Source organism: Camarhynchus parvulus, chromosome 4 (genome assembly GCF_901933205.1).
Source record: "Camarhynchus parvulus chromosome 4, STF_HiC, whole genome shotgun sequence".
NCBI classification, from domain to species: domain Eukaryota; kingdom Metazoa; phylum Chordata; class Aves; order Passeriformes; family Thraupidae; genus Camarhynchus; species Camarhynchus parvulus.
This window is the reverse complement of record NC_044574.1, coordinates 63,844,126-63,863,968: the sequence shown is the minus strand read 5'-3', so window position 1 is coordinate 63,863,968 and position 19,843 is coordinate 63,844,126. Positions and strand designations below refer to the sequence as shown.

Sequence of the window (19,843 nt, the reverse complement as noted above, 5' to 3'; positions counted from 1 at the left end):
CAACTACCTGCTTTGAAATGACATTTGAAAAACACGTATACTGATATTTATAAAATATCAGAGCCTGTCAGTATATCAAGAGCAAGGACTCTCTCATGATTTTAAGTCCCAGTATAGATGTAGAGGGAAAGGTCTATGAAATTTCCTTCTAGTAAGAAAAACATTTGTGGTAACAGAGCTTGATGATACTATTTTTGTGTGTTTGACGTAACCAGTCATTGCTGGGCTTTTTAGTTGTGAATAATACAAACATTCTAGACATCCAGGAAATACCTCTGTACTTTTTCATCCCAGTACGTAATCCTTGACATTGCCAAATTTACTGAGTTTTCTGTAAACAAATCCAGGTGACACAGTCACTGATGTGCATCATGACTGCTGAGGAAGAGTCAGAAAGGAGGAAAATGGTCTGAACCTGCTGTCACTGGAGTAATAGCACAATTCTTACCTTGGTCCAAAGGCAGGTTTTGGGAAGGTTGAATTGTTAGAGCTTATCTACAGCAAGCAGGACTTGGGGTGCATTGAGTGCAGAGTTTGCTTGGCTATTTTCCCTAAATTACTGTACCTTTCAAGTCCCTTGAGAGTAGTGTCACTTCTTTTTTCTTGGTACACCTTCTCTTAAGTGACATGCAAATATTTCAGAAAGTAAAAGAAGAACATGTAAACACAAATAGAAAACATCACTGTCATATTTTCCAAGTTATTTTATTTAGCTCATGTTTACAGATGAAACCGGGTTCCAGAAAAGAGCCACTGCATCCCACATTATTAATTATACTCCAGCTTCCAAGGAAAAATTTTATCAGTAGCTTTTAGTAATATTTGGACCAAAAATACATGGATGTGCAGCTTTGAGCATTTTGTACCATGTAGGATGCAGCCTCTCTCACAGGTCCTCTGTTTCTGGAACGGGGTTGGATTCCGCAGGCTGAATGAACACTACTGGGATATTCTCGGATGTCCATCCTTTGGGAGTCCTGTTGAAGGATCTTCTGGCAGCAAGAGGGTTTGCAAGGATCATGAATCTGGGATCGTTTAGCATCAGCATATTATAATCTGGTACCTTGAATTTAACCAGCTTTGATGCTCTCTCAAAACCACCAAAGGGAGTGGCAACTCTGTAGATACCAGAGAAATAAAAGTTAAATGTGATTTTAAAAATACTTGTTTTCTTTCCCTCCCAGAAGCTGAAAAAACCAGATTTTTGTTCCAGTTTCTTGTTTACATTTTCAAGCTTCAGAAAAAAAATATTCTGTTTGTTTTTCTAGGAAATTCTCTTTAAGGTCTGATTAATTTACCCTTAGATAGAGCTTGCAGCCTTTTCAAAAATGCAAATGGATGGAAAAGCCAAGAGAAAAAGACGTTACAAGACAACCATGTAATCGGTGAGTCACAGTTACTAAACTTATTTTGTTGGTGATAAGTTGATAAGTCTGAAACTGTAGCTCAACACATTCTCCCTAGCAAGTAATTAGTTCAGAAACTTCTCACCCCATTTTCTCCTCTCCTCAGCTGCTTGTTCCTCCCACTACACTGTGTTTCAGCACCATATTGTTGTACCAGTTAGAATGTATGTGGGTTGTGCTCTAAACTTGGGTCACTTCTGTGATCTGGGTTAAGCAAAGACCCTTCAAAACAGAGGAGCGCTTCAAAATCCAAATTATTTCAGCAAGCTAGTTTATATCAGTATGCTTGAACAATTGTAGTAGTACAAGTGAAGAGGAGTGGAGCTTAATGAGTGAAGCAGAAAGGAACAGCCAAAGACAACAAGCTCTGGAAAGGAGGGGATGGGTGAGGACTTGATACACCAGCTTTGTTTCTCAAGAAAATGTTTATGTAACTAAACCTTGAAACACTGTTCTGCCAGTATTTTTCATGTTATTTGAATGTAGATTTCCCTGCAGGCAGTAAGCCTGAGAAACTGGAAGATAAGGAATACTAAACTGGAGTTGACTGTTACATGCATTTGCAAATACTTTAAAACAACAGTATTTCCAAATACCTCCCCTGATCTTCTGTATATACAGGTTTCAGACTGAAAAAACCCTTGAGTTTTCCTGTCACTTCTTCCAGCCTCCTTTGGACAAACAAACAGACTACGGTATGTGCTCTGCATTTTGATCAGCTGCATAACTTTGCTGGGATATATTCTAGCCAGTGAAGAGTGTCAGATTTTTCAATTGCACAAGAGCACCTGGTTTCTGCAAAAACCAAATATGTTGTAGCATGTTTATGGGAAAATGAATTTTTGTTGAAATGGAATTTCAGCAGCCTTGGTATATTTGGTGTGTGGTACAGAACAGAAGATCTGATGGAATATATTTCCAGTGGCTCCAGGTGTTTTAGCAGAAGCCCAGAGAAATTAATACAGAAACTAAACTAAAAGAGAACAGAAACTAAACTGAGATTGTTTGAAGATCTGTCCAGGATTTTCAGCAGGATAAAACCCCTAAGTTTTGTACTAAGAATGAAGTACACGCACAAAAAGAAGAGATTAGTTCAGAAAAACGAATTTGTGACATGAAAGAAATGGTGCTGCTCTCTCATTACATGGATGATTCACTGCATTTTGGTACGAGCAGCATTTGTTGAAGGGGATGGTGTTAACTCCAAAGCATCAATCCTGGGAGATATAAAAAATCACGCAAGCTCTGGGCATGCATCCTCACTGAGAGAAGAACACTGCTTTAGATTAAGCTCTGAAAATGTGTCTCAAATGATGATAAGACAAGATGTTGCTGCAGCAGCAGCCAGTCCAGGCATTAAACTCTTTTGAGGTCAAAGGAAATTGTTTATCCAAAGTTGGTATCGAGCCTGTGGTATCAAGTTTTTCTTGTGGAGCTGTCTTCTAGGTCACAGTGTCAACATGGATGCCGTGTGATACTGATTGAAAAGAATTGCTTGGTAATTGGCACGGAGTGAATGTAGTGATCTACATCTCACCGGATAATAAATATTGTTTTAATTGCTGCCCTAATTACGATACACATTCTCACATTGTTGTGATGTTTAATTATCACTGGTGTGTATATTAAAAGGATAATCAAAATAAACAGAATTGTAATCGTTTTATAATTTACAAAACAATTCTGTTGTTTAGAACATCCTTTTTGTAGTACTTATGTGTTTTATATAGAGCATATTCCTGTATATAACAGAAACAGGAGGGCTTTTTTTGGAAATTCAAGTATCTTTTGTGGCAAAATACCACCCGCCCCCCCCACCATAGTTGCTATACAAAGTCTGGCCTCAGAGAATTCTGCATTCCTGCCTTATAGGCAGGGGCACATGACGATTGACAGAAAGGAGAGTACAGTAATTGGCTAAGAGATGTTGATTTTCCTTTACAGCAGCAGTAAATATGGTCTTGTGAGCAATAACTTGTCTGACAACATGGTGTTGTAATGACCTCTGTTGTGTGCACATCAACTGTGCTACTTGAGCTCTGATTCATTGTATAGAAGCCTAAATCTCATGCCTAAAAAATTCCAGTAGTCATTGCTCAGAAGGGCGGAAATGCTGGTTCAGAGCCATAGGAAATAGTGCCAGGAAGTGTAACAGATTGTTTAATATTCACTTTGCATATTCCTAAAAAGTAGGTGCTTGATTTAACAAAAGCAGGTACAATCATGTTTATTTTTACCTGTCATTTTAACAGGAATTCTTTTTCATTTTTTACCCTTAGTCTTTCTTATTGAATATTATATTGTCTCAACATAGGAGACTGCTTGTAGCTAATGATTTGGGAAAGTCTGAAGTAATGTTTTAACTGCATTAGATTAGCACCTCTGGTTACATAATCACAAAAAATGTGAGTTTCACATTTTAAAATGGGATCATCATTCATAGAACATTTTGTTTATCATTAATTCTGCAAAAAAACGAGATGTAGGAGGAAAGAATCTGACCCTGCAAAATGCTCAGAGCTTCATGGGATCTTAGTGCAAGAGCTAATGCTAATTTCACAGAGGTATTTGGGTGCTAAGGAACTGGTTAAGCACCCAGCTCCCACTAATATCACGTCACTTGAGGTTAGCACCCAAAATTCCTGGGAGACTCTGGTCTTAGCATTTTATAATAGACTTCAAGATCCATGAATCAATGAAAACAGAGCCCGGTCCAGATGGACTGAATTCCTGTAGTGCTTTTGAAAGAGTAGTCTTTGGGAATTGAGAAAGCCGAGTAGAATTTGTCTGGTAGGAGAGGCAGAACTAGTCTGACTTGCTTGTCCTATGTGAGTAAGACGTGGTGCTTTGTATGTTACTCATAATCCTACCTGTGACATTTTATCCGGCTCCAAGAAAGCAGATGGAATAAAGGTACTAATTTAAGTAATATTTTAAACTCCTTAGCAAATGCAGATTCCTGCTGCTTTCCCACAGATTCATTACTTGGTTCTTCCATACTGATAAAAGAGACAAGAAATTTTTCCACTAGCAAATGCTTCCTCAATCCTAATAGGAATGAATCTCCAAGAGAAGCCAGATGGCATGGTCTGTTCTGCTGCTTTTCTCTGCTAGCACAGATTGGTTTTATCTCTGAGGGGGACAAAGAGCAGCCTGGTGTGCACAGTGTGTTCAGAGCCCCTCTGAGCCCCACTCCTCTCTGCCCAGTGCTGTGCTCTCAGAGCACCGCTGCCAGTCTCACAGACAGCCCTGCCTCCCAGCACAAACCCTCCTGACATTTGCTGCCACAGCTCTTCCTCCAGTGATCTGCCAGCACTGCAAGGTCCCTGCAGCTTAAAATGAATACTAGACTCCAAAAAATACCTCTATGAATTCCTTATGTGTTTTTAAAAATTCCTTAGTGTTATAAAAATTGCACTGCTGCAGGGTCCACAGTCACCTCTTCACCGCTGGACAGTGGGGAAAAAAATCTGGATGCTGTTTAGTGCTGAAGTGCTTTTATCTGTGAATGTGTGCCTCAGTTCCAACGCATCAGACGTCCCTATCTGCTCAGGTTGTGCTGCTTTTCCAGCTTGTTGTGTAACAAGGAAAGCTGAAAGGAGTCTGAAATGATTTGTAAAGTTTGAGTGCCACTTCAACAGACGCCAGTAAATGAACCGGGCGGCATCCCAGGCCCATTTCCCTTGGGAATCCTATGGCTCACACTTGCTGCTAACCACACCCCTCCTGACTAATGGTGACTGTAGCAGTGCTTTGCAGGAGAACAAGCACAATGGCACTTTACTGGTTGATTAAGCAGGATGGAAAGCCCAGATAGATACCCTCACTGATAACAAAATCGTGCCATTATATCACACTTTAATTGTTTAATACAGCATAATTTGCTTTCTCTTCAAGACTGCAACTAAGCAAGCCAAGGATGCTGTGACCTAGATGCACAGGATGACTTAGTAGGATCTAGACACAGAAGTCCAGCTAGTCTACTTCTGCTGGATAGCTTGGCATGGCAGTGTGCTGTTTTAAATCCCATCATCAAACACTCTCCTGTGCATTTTTAGGAGTGTAGACATCTAAGTCATGGTTGTGAAATCCTCTCCAAGAGATGAGTATCTTGAATTTTAATTTTTCAAATTCTCAATTTTTTTTTTGAATCTGCTAGAAAACATAAGTCTGATTGTAGCATGTAACAGCTTTTCTAAGGCTACCAGGTATCCTTTTCTACTGGATATCAGGTTTTTTCCATGAAAAGAACAGTTGTGGTGGACTATGTTTATGTATTTTTTGGTTTGAATTTTACCAGTTTCACAGTCTGGATCTCGATTATGTGCCAAATTTTAGGGTTTTGTGGCAGTTACAAGAGAGTGTATTGACTTTTCCCTTATAAGAATGCACATATGTTCAAGAAATTCAGACTGTAGTGAGCCGCAGTTCTGCCATGTCATACACAGAGAAACTCCACATAGAAAGAAATCCAAATTGTTAGTGTTGTGAAGAGTGCAGCTAATAGAACACAAGGCCACAGAGACAGCCTTAAAATCCACAAAGAAGCCATCAGACACCATCTCAAGACAGATATCCCTGTTAATGGAGTCTCTGTGCCCTGTCTGATGCTCTCCTTCACAATAATGACTAGCACCTCTTGTGAGAGGGAGAACTGATTCTGTCTCCATGCATTTGTATCTTTAGCATTTTTTCTCGGGCTCTTTTTTTTTTCTTTTTCTTTTTTTTAGGTTACAATAAGCACAGTACATAAACTGTGCTGTTACTGTTCTGATGCTGGCAGCTGTTGGCAGCTGTGGCACTTCTCTGACTTGCATTTGCTGTTTTGTCTGCTGAGAGGAGTGTGCCACACAGATTCAGTTATTGACATGGCAATGTATATTGCTGCTAGGAAATCACAGCTAATGCAGTGTCTGCAGTGCCAGTTTTGATGTTGAATTGTGTAATGTTTTAGTCCTTGCAGTCATAGTTGGGGCCCACATCAACACAGGAACACAAGTGATATTTGTGGTATATTTCTCTAAGTTTGTATTTGTAGGGGGATAGAATATAAGAATATAAAGATAGTATAGAAAGTAATCTTACCCCCTAAAGAGTTGCAGCTGGGTTAATTATTAAAGATTAGGAGCAAGCCTGTCTTTAACAGGTCACAGCTGTAGCCAGTAAGAAGAGTGTTATAAAAGAGTGGGTTGGTTGGTTGAGGGGATCTGGAGTCAGTTGGCTGCTGTGAGAAGAAGGAAGAGTCAGTGCTTAGAGGAGCTGCCTATGAGAAACATCAAGTATGCAACTCTAGCAATGTGGAACCTTTGTGATGTAATGACAATAGAACTATTGCAATGTAATAACAACATGTATTTCCATGAACAATTTTGTTTTTCAATAGATTGCTGTCTGGCCTTTTGAGTAGGGGTTTTGGTTTGGATCAGCTGTCTGGAACTCAGGAGGGTTGTCCATTACTTCAATAAATAAAAATAGCGTAAATAGAATGAAAGAAAGCAAAAGACATGAGTAAGAATTTGCTTTCAAGCTTTAAAAACCCAGTGTTGTCCATATATCTAGTTCTACTGAAAGCCATGATACACTAGTTACTGTGTAGGTAAAACAATGTCTAAGCTGTTAATGTGTTGCTTAAGGTTGTCAAATATATAAAAAATGTTATTCTGCAATAACAGGGAAATCTTCTAGTTATTTAGTGTGAGGGATTGGTTGTGGGATAAAGTTCATTGCACCATCGTTGCCTAAAACAAAGCCATGTGAGTTGTATTAAAAAAAGAAATAGAAGAAGAGTACTTTGCATTATACAACTTAGAAACAAAGTTCTGACCGAGAGATCTGACAATACCATGCTTACTGAAGTCAACAACAGGCACCCTGAAAGGAATTTGAAGCTCATGTTTCCCATTAATTGAGTACACTGAATCACAGAATCATAGAGTGGTTTGGGTTGTAAGGGCCCTTAAAGATGATTTAGTTCCACCCCACCTGTCATGGGCAGGGGGACCTTTCACTAGACCAGGCTGCTGAGAGCTCCATGCAGCCTGGCCTTGAACATCTCCAGCAATGGGCATCCACAACTTCTCTGGCCACTGTATTCTGATACTTTCTTTCTTTCAATATTTTTAGCAGTTTAACTTCTGTTCCTAGTTCTAGAGTTTGAATTGGGGTCCATACTTTAGAGATAGACTAATTTGCTCCTTAGCGCTCTTGTTTACCACTTGTAATCTCTGTGTGTGTTCATGTTTATGCATACACTTGCAAACACGGGTGGTAGGGTTTTTAAAGCTGGTAGAAGCATTTTATTTCATAGTAATTTTCCTCAGGTCAGTAAAATTCTGTGTTCATTTAGGATTACCTGTTAAAGCTCCTGTAGTCAGGCAGTTCTGGCTTTGCTTCAGGTGCAAAAAGTTTAGGATATAAAGCTTCCAGCAGTTCTGGATCATCCCTAATGGCTTCTATCCAGGGAGACTGGTAATACTTTGGCACAGCTGTAGTGTTGAACTTTTCAGGAGGAATTTCTTTCAGTGGTCCAGAATATCCTGCAATGTGGTCAAGGTAAAATGATTATAATGATTCTTTTTGTTTTCCACTTCCTTGCACCATCCTGTGCAAGCAGGAACTAACACAGCAGAACTTCTCAGTGAGTTAAAATTAACAATTGGGCCAAGTCACCAGGCTAGAGCTACACAGAAATAGAGACCAGGCAGGGCAAATTTGTAGCTTTTTTAGACAGATAATTCCTCCAAAGTATTCCAACTTCTTTTGAGGCTGTTTATTTTGATATTTTTATAAATTTGCTTCTATTGTAAGTATTTGTTTGAAACCAGAGAGTCCTTAGGCTAAATTAACAAAAAGATTTTAAAACCAGACTGTTGATTAAAAGTAAGATAATTCTACCTCTTTGAGTGAAATTTTCCACAAGTACATCTACATCTCTAAATGAATGCTGATTCATTCTATAAGCTTAAACCTCCCTGTGGCTTAATGTCTATTTTGACCAGATCTTTTTTGCCTAGAGAAAGGCTTGAAGATTTCTATCATGTCTTAGCAATGGAAATTACCTCTGTTTGCATTGTGTTTGGCCAAAGGATGCACAGAGCCTCAGTAGACACCAGCAGAGCAGGACTGACCTAGTTTACATGGACTGGAAAAGGTCTGCACAAAACATGCATTGAGTAATTCTGAACAAAGAATGAATTTGTAAAAACCATGGTCTGCTCATGGATAATTCATAAACAGGAAGAAGGGCTATATCACTGAATAAATTAATTAAAACAAATTAGCCTTCTCTAGTCTTTAAAGAATACGAAATAAAGCCTTCTTGTAACTCACTCCTTTAAATAAAGCCAACAGTACCCTCACAGTTAAGGATTTAAAAAAGAACAGTTTATGCAGCCAGAGGCAAATTCCTTTCAAAGTTACTCTTCTCTAAAGGGTTCCAGCAAAATTTAGTGGCTTCAGATTTACATTTATGGATAATTAAACTACAATGGATAGCTTGCTGACTGTTGAGCAGGGTGTTGCATGTTGGAAACAATGGTTTGACAAAGATAAATCAATATATTAACGTGGTTTTAAATCAAAGGATCTCTTTCTCAGTGTTTTAAAGACCTGTATATGTAGGAGCAGCCTCTCTTCATATTAAGTTATGTTTTCAGTTTAGAGAGAAGTAGCACAAAGGGTATATCAGATCTTTTAAAAATGAACACAAGCAACTAAGAGCATCCCTTTATATTTCTGGGAGAAGTTCTGATTAGTTACCTGACTCAAATGTGTGTATTTTAATATTAGTCCATTATCTTCCTATTGGAGATACTGCCTTAGTGGTCATTTCTTTGCTGTGCAATGAGGCTGAGTGTAGTCAGTGTCTGCAGACTCCCACGTTACCTGGGGCAATGTTGTCAGGGTGTGGAGGGCTCCGGGGGTCAGGTGTGTTGGGAGGTGTCATTGGGGCATGCTGGGGGATTCCTTCCGCACTGAGGCCATCCATTCTGACACTCTGGATGGGCTCTCCACGCTGTGTTCAGACAGAAGAAAGTAGAACTTCAGGCATGGCATTCTCTGGGGAGGCTGCACCAGTGCTCTGATTTACAGCCCAGATCTGATTTCCAACGTGCACAATACTAAAGCACACTGTGCTGCTGTTTGGTAAAGTATTCCCTTCACTCTTTACATTGTCTAAGTAACCAAAAATGAGCATTTTTGGTCACTAGACGCTAGAAGCTGTTCTGTGCCAGACAGAGCACCCATGCTACCCAAAGGGTCAGGAAATTTGGCAAGTTTGAGCCATTTGAGTTTCAAAGCATTGATTCTTCAAAGCGTCTCTTCCCATATCAGTTGAAAATTTGCTGCATTTGTTGAACTGCTTTTGTTTGGGATTGTCTTTTCCTTTATTTGTAGTAGAAATAACAACTTCAGTGCAGGTCACTTTCTGGAGATTCATGATATGCTGTTATTTTCCACCCTCCTATTGGGATATCAGTTCTAAGGAAACATCTGAAGGCTTAATCATTGTTGCATAAATATAGAATTAGAGTCTCATAAGAAGTCAGCATCTTATTTTAGCCATGACACATAGGCTAAAAGCAATTTAAATATAGACTGGTTTAGAGTAAGAATTTCTTGAATAGGAAAGCAAACAAATAATACTTCTTTAAACGTGAAGTAACAACAAAAAAGATCAAGGCAGAATGTTTTCTAGTCATCTTGAAGTAGGTTAAGAAGATTAACTTTGGCAGGCAGAACCCTAAAGATGATGTAGACACCACCAGCGGTGCTAAATAGACACTTAGGGGAGGGAACAGGAGCCAGAGGCATCATTTTTTCATGTGTTGGAATGTCATATTGACTGTAAACCAAGTGTATTCTGTGGTTTTGGGGGGAAAAAATGGACTAGAGGGAAATGGATCTGTCAGACTGTAGCAAAATCATGGAATTGCATACAGAACTCTGACAAGATTGATGGTGTGCTCAGAATTTATCTGTGTAGCTTCTAATACTCAGTAGAGGGAGAAATGGGGGGACAGTATTAATAGATGGGCTTTTAAATGATAGTGTTTAATAATAGCCTTGGGTGCTCAGTGGAGTTATTCAGATTTTTTATATGGGATTTCTTTTGTGCAGCTTTATTTTAAAAAGGCAGATTAATCAAAGCTCAAACTGGATCTCATTTTATCCCAGTGTAACTTAACTTCTGTTGTGCAAGTGATCAAAGACATTGGAAATATCTATACCATATGAAAATAAATGTAAATTTATTTTCTTGTCTATAGGATCTCATTTAGTAAAATACAATTGGCTCATTTTTTCTTAGCCTCATTCTAGGATTTTGCTTTTATTTTTCCTGAAACTACAAGTAAATCATCCACAATGCATATCATGAGCACCAAAGGAATCTGATGTAGAATCACCAAGAAGCCATTACAAAATACTCACATTTCTTGGCTTGTTTGCCACATAATGATAATTTTCATATGTGTATTTGTCAGATCTCCGCTGGCGGCGCTTGAAGAGCCTGGCCCCTCTGTTGCTGAGTGTCGACAGCTCCTCCACCATGATATCTCTGGGCGTGCTGACCTTTTTCCCAAGGTTCAGGGTGGGTGAGACTGCAATGCCATGGGTAAGTACAAACCTCTCTTTGTCTTAAATGTCTGATATTTCATGCTCTGCCCCTGAAATCCAGCAACTTCTTCATGCATATTTAGCTAACACATAGCACAGTGTCACATGGTGTTAGTGAAATTAAGCCTTCTTCCTGATTTTTGGAGATTATTGAACACCACAGACCTGTATTCTCAAAGATGATAAGCACCTCAAGCTCCAAATTAGACCAGGTCTATAGTGTCCTACACATTATATTAATAGCAGGCTAGTAAAAACAGGCTTCTGCTAAAACTGGGAACAAAATTCCTTCTGATCCCAGGTTCCCAGATCAAACCTTTGGTTAACTTTCTGTGTCCTCCATTGGATAGATAAGAGATAATCCCCTTTAAACACATCTAATGGTTTCTATTAAATGTTATTTTTAGACTGACTCTCAAAATAAAGCTCAAGGTGTGGAAATGAGTCCTAACAAAGAATTATAACATGCTTCTAGAAATTGATTCATTTAGGGCCTTTTGGGTTTTATTCTCTTTAAGGGGAAACTGAAATACTGGATGCATATTTATTCACTACTTGGGGAAAATTTCTTCTATGTCTTTATTCACATCCTGTGGAATTTGAAAAGGAAGATGCATAAGCAAGGTAAGGGAGATCAATCGGGATCAATCAGGAGAATTCTGAATGTCAGAATTCCTATGGTCATGTTCATGATGGTGTTCTGGAAGCTGGGATGCTGCTGGCACCAAGCAAGCTATTGCTTAGTGACTGAACTCTCACTGAATGTCCTCAACCTAGAGACAAAACTTAAACTTTAGAACGCAGAAACCTAAACGCTGAATAAACTATTTTCTAGTTATTAATTTTTGCTTACAGCATTGCAGAATTTAAGAAATATAACAATAATAAGACATTTTACGTTTCACATATTCTTATGGTCTTCAGGATTTAAAATTCTGAACTTTGACATGTATTTTAATACAATAAAATGAAATGAGGACAAATTATACATAATATGTATCCTGCTAGCAGAGTAAGCAGACAGGAGGGCTGATTTGAAATTAACATTATGATTTAATTAGCTGCAGAAGGTGCCTAATGCCAAAGTCAGTATTGCACATGAAGGGTTTTGTTTTTAGTAAATGGCATGTTCAGCCTGGCATGTGTCTCCTAGTAACTTTATGTTGGGAAAACAATGTGATGTGCTGACATTTAGGAAAACTTAATGGAGACAGATATATTAAATATTTAGCTGAAGCTGGATGGACAAGAGTTTTCCACGTAGTAAATCAAACAAGTAGATGGGCCCTGGAGCGCACCCCTGTTGATCCATTTCTGTCCATACCAATTTCAACTGAACGCTTGCAGTGGATTTCAGTGGAACAAGAGCAAGTTAACTGGATCATGAGCTGGATTGTGCACTTCTGCTTTAAAAATAGTGTGTGCAAAGAATCCTAACAACCTCCTGTTATTTAAGAGCTAGTTACAAAACAGAGCGTTCTTAACATGGGAGAAAAAGACTCAGCGTGCCCAGTGTATCCCTATCAGTGGCTGATAGTGGTGGGATTTTGGCTCTGACATGGAGATAACTGTACTGGTTATTGGCCCAGGGCCTGAAATTTAGACCTCAAGTCATATTTTGATTTTATTGTTTCTCAAAATAACTGCAGGGGTAGAGACTGCTGGATGGTTTTATATTAGCAAGAAGAAAGAAATTGACCCCACAATTCAGCAACGCTTTCACATAGAAAAGCTTTTGTTGTTTGTACACAGAATGGGGAGCTTGAACATCCTCAGAGACCAGGGAGCCAAGGCAACTGCAGAGCTCTGTCCAAAGCACTTGGGATTCTTCTGGGACACTCTGGGTGTTATCTATTTTGGGCCTTGCTGTTCCCTTACATACACACTGTTCTTGTTAATGTTAACTGAAGGCTCCAAGCTACTTTGTAACCCACAGTTGTGTACTCTTGTGTATCCAGGCAGCATCCCAAAATCATAAGTGTAAAGTTCATTTGAATTCCTTGCCAACTAAAATCTAATCATCTGTCTAGCTTTATGATGTGTCTAGGGATAGTTTCAGTGTCAGTGCAGATAAGGTGATGGAGAATGAGAGAAGGAGGACATTTAGGGGGTGATAGAAAGAAAACATTAATGTCTTAGATGGACATGGAAAAATAATATTGAAAGTTTAATTCATAGTTTAATCCTAATCTTAACCTTTTAGCTTCCTTTCTTTAATTTGCTCCTGCCAAGTCCTTCTTGTCCTGTGCTTAAAATGACAGCAGATTGTATTTAAATATGATTTATATAGTCCCTCCTGCATTCACTACCTAATATTCCTTTAATCCTTCAGTTTACAATCTTCTAAATACCTTAATCTGGACTATAAACTTTAATGACAAATATTAGAAAGTGTGTTTGTCGTAGTATCAGAAATAAGGTCTTTTAACTCTATCAGGAAAGACAGTTAATCATGTAGATACTGAAGAAAGCATTTAAGAAGTGATATAGAACTGGATGCGGGATTTAAGTGGTGAACTCCAAGGGCTTCCTTAAATATATGTATTTATGTGCATCCCAGTTTATCAAGTAGTCTTAGAAATGTTCTTAGTGGTCCAAGTCTGCCAGTGACAAATCCTGGGCTTGAGGAAGTCACTATATGCACTCACCGATTTACTCATGCAGTTCCTCTTTGAGACTGTAAGAAGGTTTACAGTTGGCGTCTATTCCTACAGCATTTTATGGTGTGTCCACTTTCTCTAAAAAATAGGACAAAGGCATGTCCCACAAGCCAACAGCAGAGGTGGACTTTCAGTCTTCACCAGTCTTGCCCAGAGATTGGTGATCTCAGACACTGGCAAAAATCTTGGCTGGTTTTGGAGTCTACCAACAACTCTTTCTACTATGAATGTCTTTTAACAAGGAGGTGGAGAGTCACTGTTTACCTGAAAGCAATATAATAAAAAGGGTCTGAAACAAAAGTGGAGTAGGAATTCTTAGACCATTCCAAGGTGCTAGGGTTTATGGTACAGAGCCTTCTGTTGTTGTGTACCTGTGCTGCCAGTGGAGAGTTTCACAGGGCTGGGAGACTGGCTGGAACTGCACATTTAGTTTTGATGTAATCACCAGTTGCAGGATTGTCATTAGGAATAGTGATTCCAAGCCCAGAGAGACAGCAGTTCACCTTCTAGATCTCAAATTAAGCTCATTGAATTAACAATTCAGAGCAAAACAAAATGTCAAAAATTAGTTAAGCTGAATCTAGTCAATTAAATAGTGTATTTCTCCTTGGTTTTTCCAAGGCTTGTTGAGATTTGGTCCCAAAAAACTGGCTTATATTTTGTGTCACTACAGCTTTGGTTATCCTTCTCTTTTGTATCTGGCTTCACTGAACTTGTACAGTTATAAATTTCAGTCTCTTATCACACCCAATTCATGGACTTTCATTTTTTATTAACATATAAATATCTCAAGCACCCGAAGAAGAGGTAAAAATAGAATTTTACTAAGAGTTAGAATTGCCTTCAGTGGCCACATATCACAGCATATCTTGCAGGATAAGCTGCCATAACTATGAGTATGAATCTTGACAGCAAATCTGATAATACGTAAATAATAAAAGGGAAGATTATGTGAGGCAAATGTTAAGCATCAGCACAGATTATCCAAATACGCCAATGATTTCAAGGGCTGTATGCTACATTTATTAGTATTGCTATGAATAGTAGCAACATTTACCATGTGAAATGCCTGGTTCCAAACAAACATATGAAAGACTTTTTTTTCCTTTTGCCCTGAAGAGCTTACAGGCTATTTCAGGCACATGTAGTGCTTGGGTTTACAATACCAAAAAAAATGGGGTTGTAATGAAATCTGGAAGGACAGACTGGCTTGCAGATTTGAGTGCATATTCAGTGAAGAATTGAAACAGGAAAGAGGTATTTCTTTAGGAATAGAAACTTCAGGGAAAAAAAACCCTCTGGAAATATCAGAAGGAGTAGAACCAGGCAAACTTGTAGCTTCTTGTTCTAAAAATTCTTAAGTCCCCCACCCTATTCTTCATGTAATCACAATGGTCTTCAAGTGAGTGCAGAAACCATCCACAAGGCTTTTGAAACAAAAGCCCACTGGAAAGATTTTCAAAACTGGAATTCCATGTTCGATATTTCATCCCATGAAAGTGGTATAACTTTCATAAATTCTAAATATTAATGCAGCTCCCTGTGGTTGCAGCTAGGCTTGAGGGGTGCTTATCACTTTTAGAAAATTGATCTTTTATCTAGATGGTAAAACAGTCTTCATGAGCAGGATTGGAAGGCTCTCCAAAAGCATCCAGCACATGCCTAATGAAAGCCAAGCAGATTTGTATTCCCACTGGAGTTAATTGCTTCTTAAGGTGTCATGCTAGAAGAATAACTTCAAGAATCTTTTTAGAAAATCAAACAACCTTCCAAAAAGTGCCTGCATTTTCATCAGTGCAACTACAGAGAAATAAAATTTCTGTCAAATAAGATTATTTGGTGGCTGTGCATTAGAGAGAATGCCAAATGCTAGTAAAATGTGTTAGTTACAAAGACAAGATCTGAGAGGAATGGAGATGTGAACATTTGTTTCAAATTTTTTTAATCATTTATATAAAAAGCAGAGTGAAACAGAGCAAAAAAACCCTAACAAATCAAGAGGGTACAGATCGTTATGTTTCTTAGATGATAGCCTTTTAATGTGGAATGAAGTCATGTTATTAACCCCAAATAATGTTCTGAAAGGCTATCCTAGCAGAATGTACATCAGCTGCTAGATTACTTCATTCCTCCACAGCAGTTGTTCATCTGAAAATAGCTCTCAAATGAAAAGAGGCAACTACAAAAGGATTAGTTACCATAGGCAGCATGATACTCCCACAAGATTATTTATGGCAAAACACCCAGAGATAAAGCTGTAAGAGAGTTAAACTCTGTGATTAAAAAATGTATTAGGGAGGGCTAGAGGACATTGCATATGCAGTAAGCTGGGTTCAGTCCTATACCATTTCTGTGTATTTCATCCATAATGGCTGATGCTTGCTCTTTCCTCTCTTTGGCCAGGGCAGAATCAGATAACATTGTGATTTTCTGATACGACTTTTCCTTGCTGCAAAAAAACAACACGTTTTTATATTGTTGAGCCAGCGCACAGAGTTTGGCCAACTTTCATTTCCAATAGCCTGTTTAGAATGGCTGAGCAGTGAAGTCAGGGGTTTCTGACTGAGAAATACTGCACTGCAAAATGCACTGGCAGTTCTTGCTTGCAGACAGATGTTAGGACATGTTTTGATGGATAGAAGATTCAAAGGAATGGACTTTGAGTTGGTTACATAAATTCTTCAGCAAAAAATTAGTGTCAGTGGTATAAGCCTTCTCACATCTACTTGCTATACCTTAAGATGTAAATTCCTAACTAATTTTAATTTACATCTTGGTTTATGTTTTCAGAAATGTTACATTTTGAAATTTCTTAATCTAATAAAGAATCTGAGGAATGAAACTAGTTCCTCTGGCATCTTTAAAGAAGGTGCATTTCTGATTAAGTAAAAATATAAACATCTGTTAAGTTGCAGAGTCAAGAGGTTACATAAATGTCTTGTATATGACATTTTGTAGGACAGACAATGTCAAAACATTTCAGGAAACAATACACTTACCCTACTGTTTTGTTGTGCAGATAAAAAGCGATGTCAACCCTTTAGCTGAGGCTTCAGAAGTTAGTTATGCATGGGGATGACCTGCCTGGTCCTGGATGGTTTGTACCCTTGTGCTGGGATCTGCATGGTACCTAGTACTGAGACAAACTGGGGGGCTGATCCTCTCCAAAGGGGTTGGCATCCAGCTGACATCAACCAGTTATATATAGAACCAAACACTCCAGCCACTCATATCTTCCTGGCAAAAGAAGAGAACAGAAAAGATTCAACTGCACCCACAACAAAGAGAGGTTATGTCCCTTTCAGAGCTTATTGAAAATTTGGTGGAATGCCCCCCCTGATGTACAGGTCATCTCCTCACCTTCTCATCACCCCTGAGAATTATAACCTGTGTGTTATAATCAGGAAGGAGACATTTAAAAAGAAGGTGTTAAGTGTATAGATAGGCAGGACTATAGCAGATGAGAATGGCATGGGCTAATCCTTCAGTGAAAGATGAAACCCTGCTCCTGTAGGGGCTGATGGCTGAATTCAGTGGCAGATGGCTGATATACAGAGGCTGCTCTGCAAAAGAAATGAGATTTTCTTCAGCATTGTACGTGCTAGGGAGTAATTGCTCAACAAGCACACGCCTCGCAAACTGTTACTCAAAATCCCTTCACTGTCTTTGAGCACTGGGGACAAAAAACCTTCAGCAATTTGAAGCTCACTAATATCCAGCATTCCAGGATAGTGTTGTGTCAGTTTATCAAAGAAATGTGTGATTTGTAGTGCGCAGATATTTCCGGACAGCAACAAACTTTGGACAGGATAAAACGGCGGCGCAAGAGAACATTCCCCCCTTGCCCTCCTGTCTGAATGCAGATAGATGAATTTTGGGGCAGCAAAAACAAGGTGAAGTTCTTATGTTTCTGATTTGGATTTGAGTTTGTTCTAGGAAGTTCCTTTTTATAATGGAAAATTATGATCTAATTTGGCTTGGAGGATTGATTAGAAAATTGCACATATTCTGACTTTAAAGGGAATCTGGAGAGTAATAAAATAAACCAACACAACCTGCAGACCTTTTCCAGCAAGAAGCACTTTGAGGTAGATAATATTTATATGCCTGATCCAATGTCCTGAAAATCTGCCTGTCCAGCTGAAAAATTGCATTATTTTTCCCTCAAGCTTGCTATTCCCTTTGCTTGGCTTTGCAAAACATATTTCTGAGATCCTGGCCATCTCTGCCCAAAAGAAATGTTCATTTTAGTCCTCACCATCAGAACTGACCTGCTGTTATTGCTGATTGGTGATTTTTTTCTAGCTTTTATGCCTGGATCAGACACTTTTAACAGTACTAACAACCATGGTTAGAGTCTTGGTTGAATCTTACCTATTCAACTAACAACTTTGAATAGTCTCAGTGGTTCATCACCAGCCGGTCAAATGGCACTAAGGGAAGAATTTTAATGTTAAAATAGCCTGATGAACTGGGGGGCGGTGGAAATCAAATGCAATTCAGTAAAGCCATATCCAAAAGCAATTATAAAGTGGGCATTCATCTGATTGGCACTGACTTAAATGTTTAATCCAGGAGGAAATATCAAGAGGCATCCCAAATGGGATAGTCTCATGTTTAGTCTATTCCAATTCCCATTAACTAATTATTTAATACAATAAAAAGTACAAAAATGTTATTGTTTTGAAGCTGAGCATTAAAAAAAACTTTGTAGCATGACTATCCTAGAATTTAATTCACTACTTAGTAGTGTGTGAAGGTTTTGAAATAGAAAGTAGAAATAAGCATATCATTGCAGCTGAAATAAAGAATATGTATCTGTCACGACTGCAAAGCTAGAACTGATCCTGTTCAATGCTGCTGTCTTTTATAATGCTCAGAGAGGGTCAGGACACCATAAAATACACCAAAGATGCTGAAACATGTTTCATATATAATTGTGACTAGTAAAATGTCCATAATTATTAGTAAAAGCTAAGGAAGGTGAAAGAATTACAGTGCCATATGACATCATCTTAAAAATTAAACCCTGCATGTCAATGAGAACAACTATTTTATTAGTGGTAAACTAGGATGTTTAGTCAGCCTGGTAACAGAGGCAATATTTTCCTGTCTTCTTCATTTAGGGCATTTTTATTTAACCAATAAGACTTGGTTAAATTGCTTTTATTTGACTAAAAGACTTTTCCTTTGGATCTGGTCTTTTCTGACACTTTGTGGCTTCTTTCCCACCATACTGCTTCCTCTAAATTGCACAATTGACCAGAAAGGGCACCCAGGCTGGCAAGTGGAAAAAGCCTGAACTATTTCTCCCTCATTTTCTCTCCTTTTCCATCCTTTGCCTCTTCTCTCATCTCCACAGAGACAATTTAAACGCTGAATAAAGCCCCAGTTCTTAACAGGTGCTTAAATTCAACCTGAGGCTGTGACTGCCAGTCTGCCTAACTTCATGCCATGAATTTAAAGCAATGAACTACTCAGGCTGTTAATGTATCTGCAGTGTATAATTCACAATATGAGCAATACCTGTTTGTAAAAAGGGGGCTATAATTACTAGACAACAGCAAAGTTGCTGTTCAATTAATGATGAAGCTGATGTTTCTGTATTCTGTGTCTATCTGTGCTTCAGACAGCGATTTACAGGTCTATCTTATTGTAAAATACCTGGTTGGAGCCAGGTAGGCATAAAGTGCCAGCTATTGCTTTTAAAAATTAAACTGGTCCTTTTTTTGGAGCTAAACTGCCAACAGTTGCTTTTTTCAAACGAAACTGGCCCCCATAGATCTAAGTGTACTTGTAATCTTCTTTTTACTTAAATTCTGAACCTAGGCCTCCTACATGTGTTGGAAATGAGACCAAGTGCTGTTGTCATAAATTTTCATGAAGTACATCCTGCAGTCTGACTGAGGCAGTACAGGGTTCCCTATTTCCACTTCTAAATTCAAAAATATTGGAATGAAAAAAACACCCATTATAGAGTTATCTGGAATATCCTTCTCTGCCTATGAAAATTGTGGGAAAAGCCTTTTTTTAAAAATAAGTCCAGTTTGATTTTTTGCTTAGGGAATTTTTTTTTCAGATGAAAAATGAAGTATTTTAATTTTAATTATATGGTTCATTGGTACTTTTTCTGTAGCTACATTGAGCAGACTAACAAAA

The 19,843-nt window shown here is 38.5% G+C and overlaps 1 protein-coding gene across 2 annotated transcripts; it reads right to left on the bottom strand.

Annotated features, from left to right (window-relative positions):
• Positions 1 to 689: 689 nt before the first annotated feature.
• MYOZ2 (myozenin 2) lies at positions 690 to 16,846 on the bottom strand. 2 transcript variants are annotated; one of them, XM_030947597.1, is made up of 6 exons: positions 16,684 to 16,846; positions 16,030 to 16,133; positions 10,839 to 11,008; positions 9,291 to 9,420; positions 7,759 to 7,942; positions 690 to 1,118 (listed from the first exon to the last, which is right to left on the bottom strand). In XM_030947597.1, the coding sequence occupies exons 2-6, from the start codon at positions 16,103 to 16,105 to the stop codon at positions 887 to 889; spliced, it is 792 nt and encodes a 263-aa protein (XP_030803457.1). In that variant the 5' UTR covers positions 16,106 to 16,133; positions 16,684 to 16,846; the 3' UTR covers positions 690 to 886. The 2 variants fall into 2 exon arrangements, with proteins under 2 accessions (XP_030803457.1, XP_030803459.1); XM_030947599.1 differs by lacking the exon at positions 16,030 to 16,133 and having other exon boundaries at positions 16,684 to 16,819.
• Between the last annotated feature and the right edge of the window lie 2,997 nt (positions 16,847 to 19,843).

What these genes read in the sequence shown, in the direction of transcription:
- MYOZ2 (XM_030947597.1), bottom strand. Translation starts at nt 16,105, where the DNA reads ATGTTATCTGATTCTGCCCTGGCCAAAGAGAGGAAAGAGCAAGCATCA. An exon ending in TGGCAAACAAGCCAAGAAAT is followed by an intron (nt 9,421 to 10,838) that starts GTGAGTATTTTG and finishes GTCTGAACACAG; the next exon opens with CGTGGAGAGCCCATCCAGAG. An exon ending in GACTACAGGAGCTTTAACAG is followed by an intron (nt 1,119 to 7,758) that starts GTAATCCTAAAT and finishes TGGTATCTACAG; the next exon opens with AGTTGCCACTCCCTTTGGTG.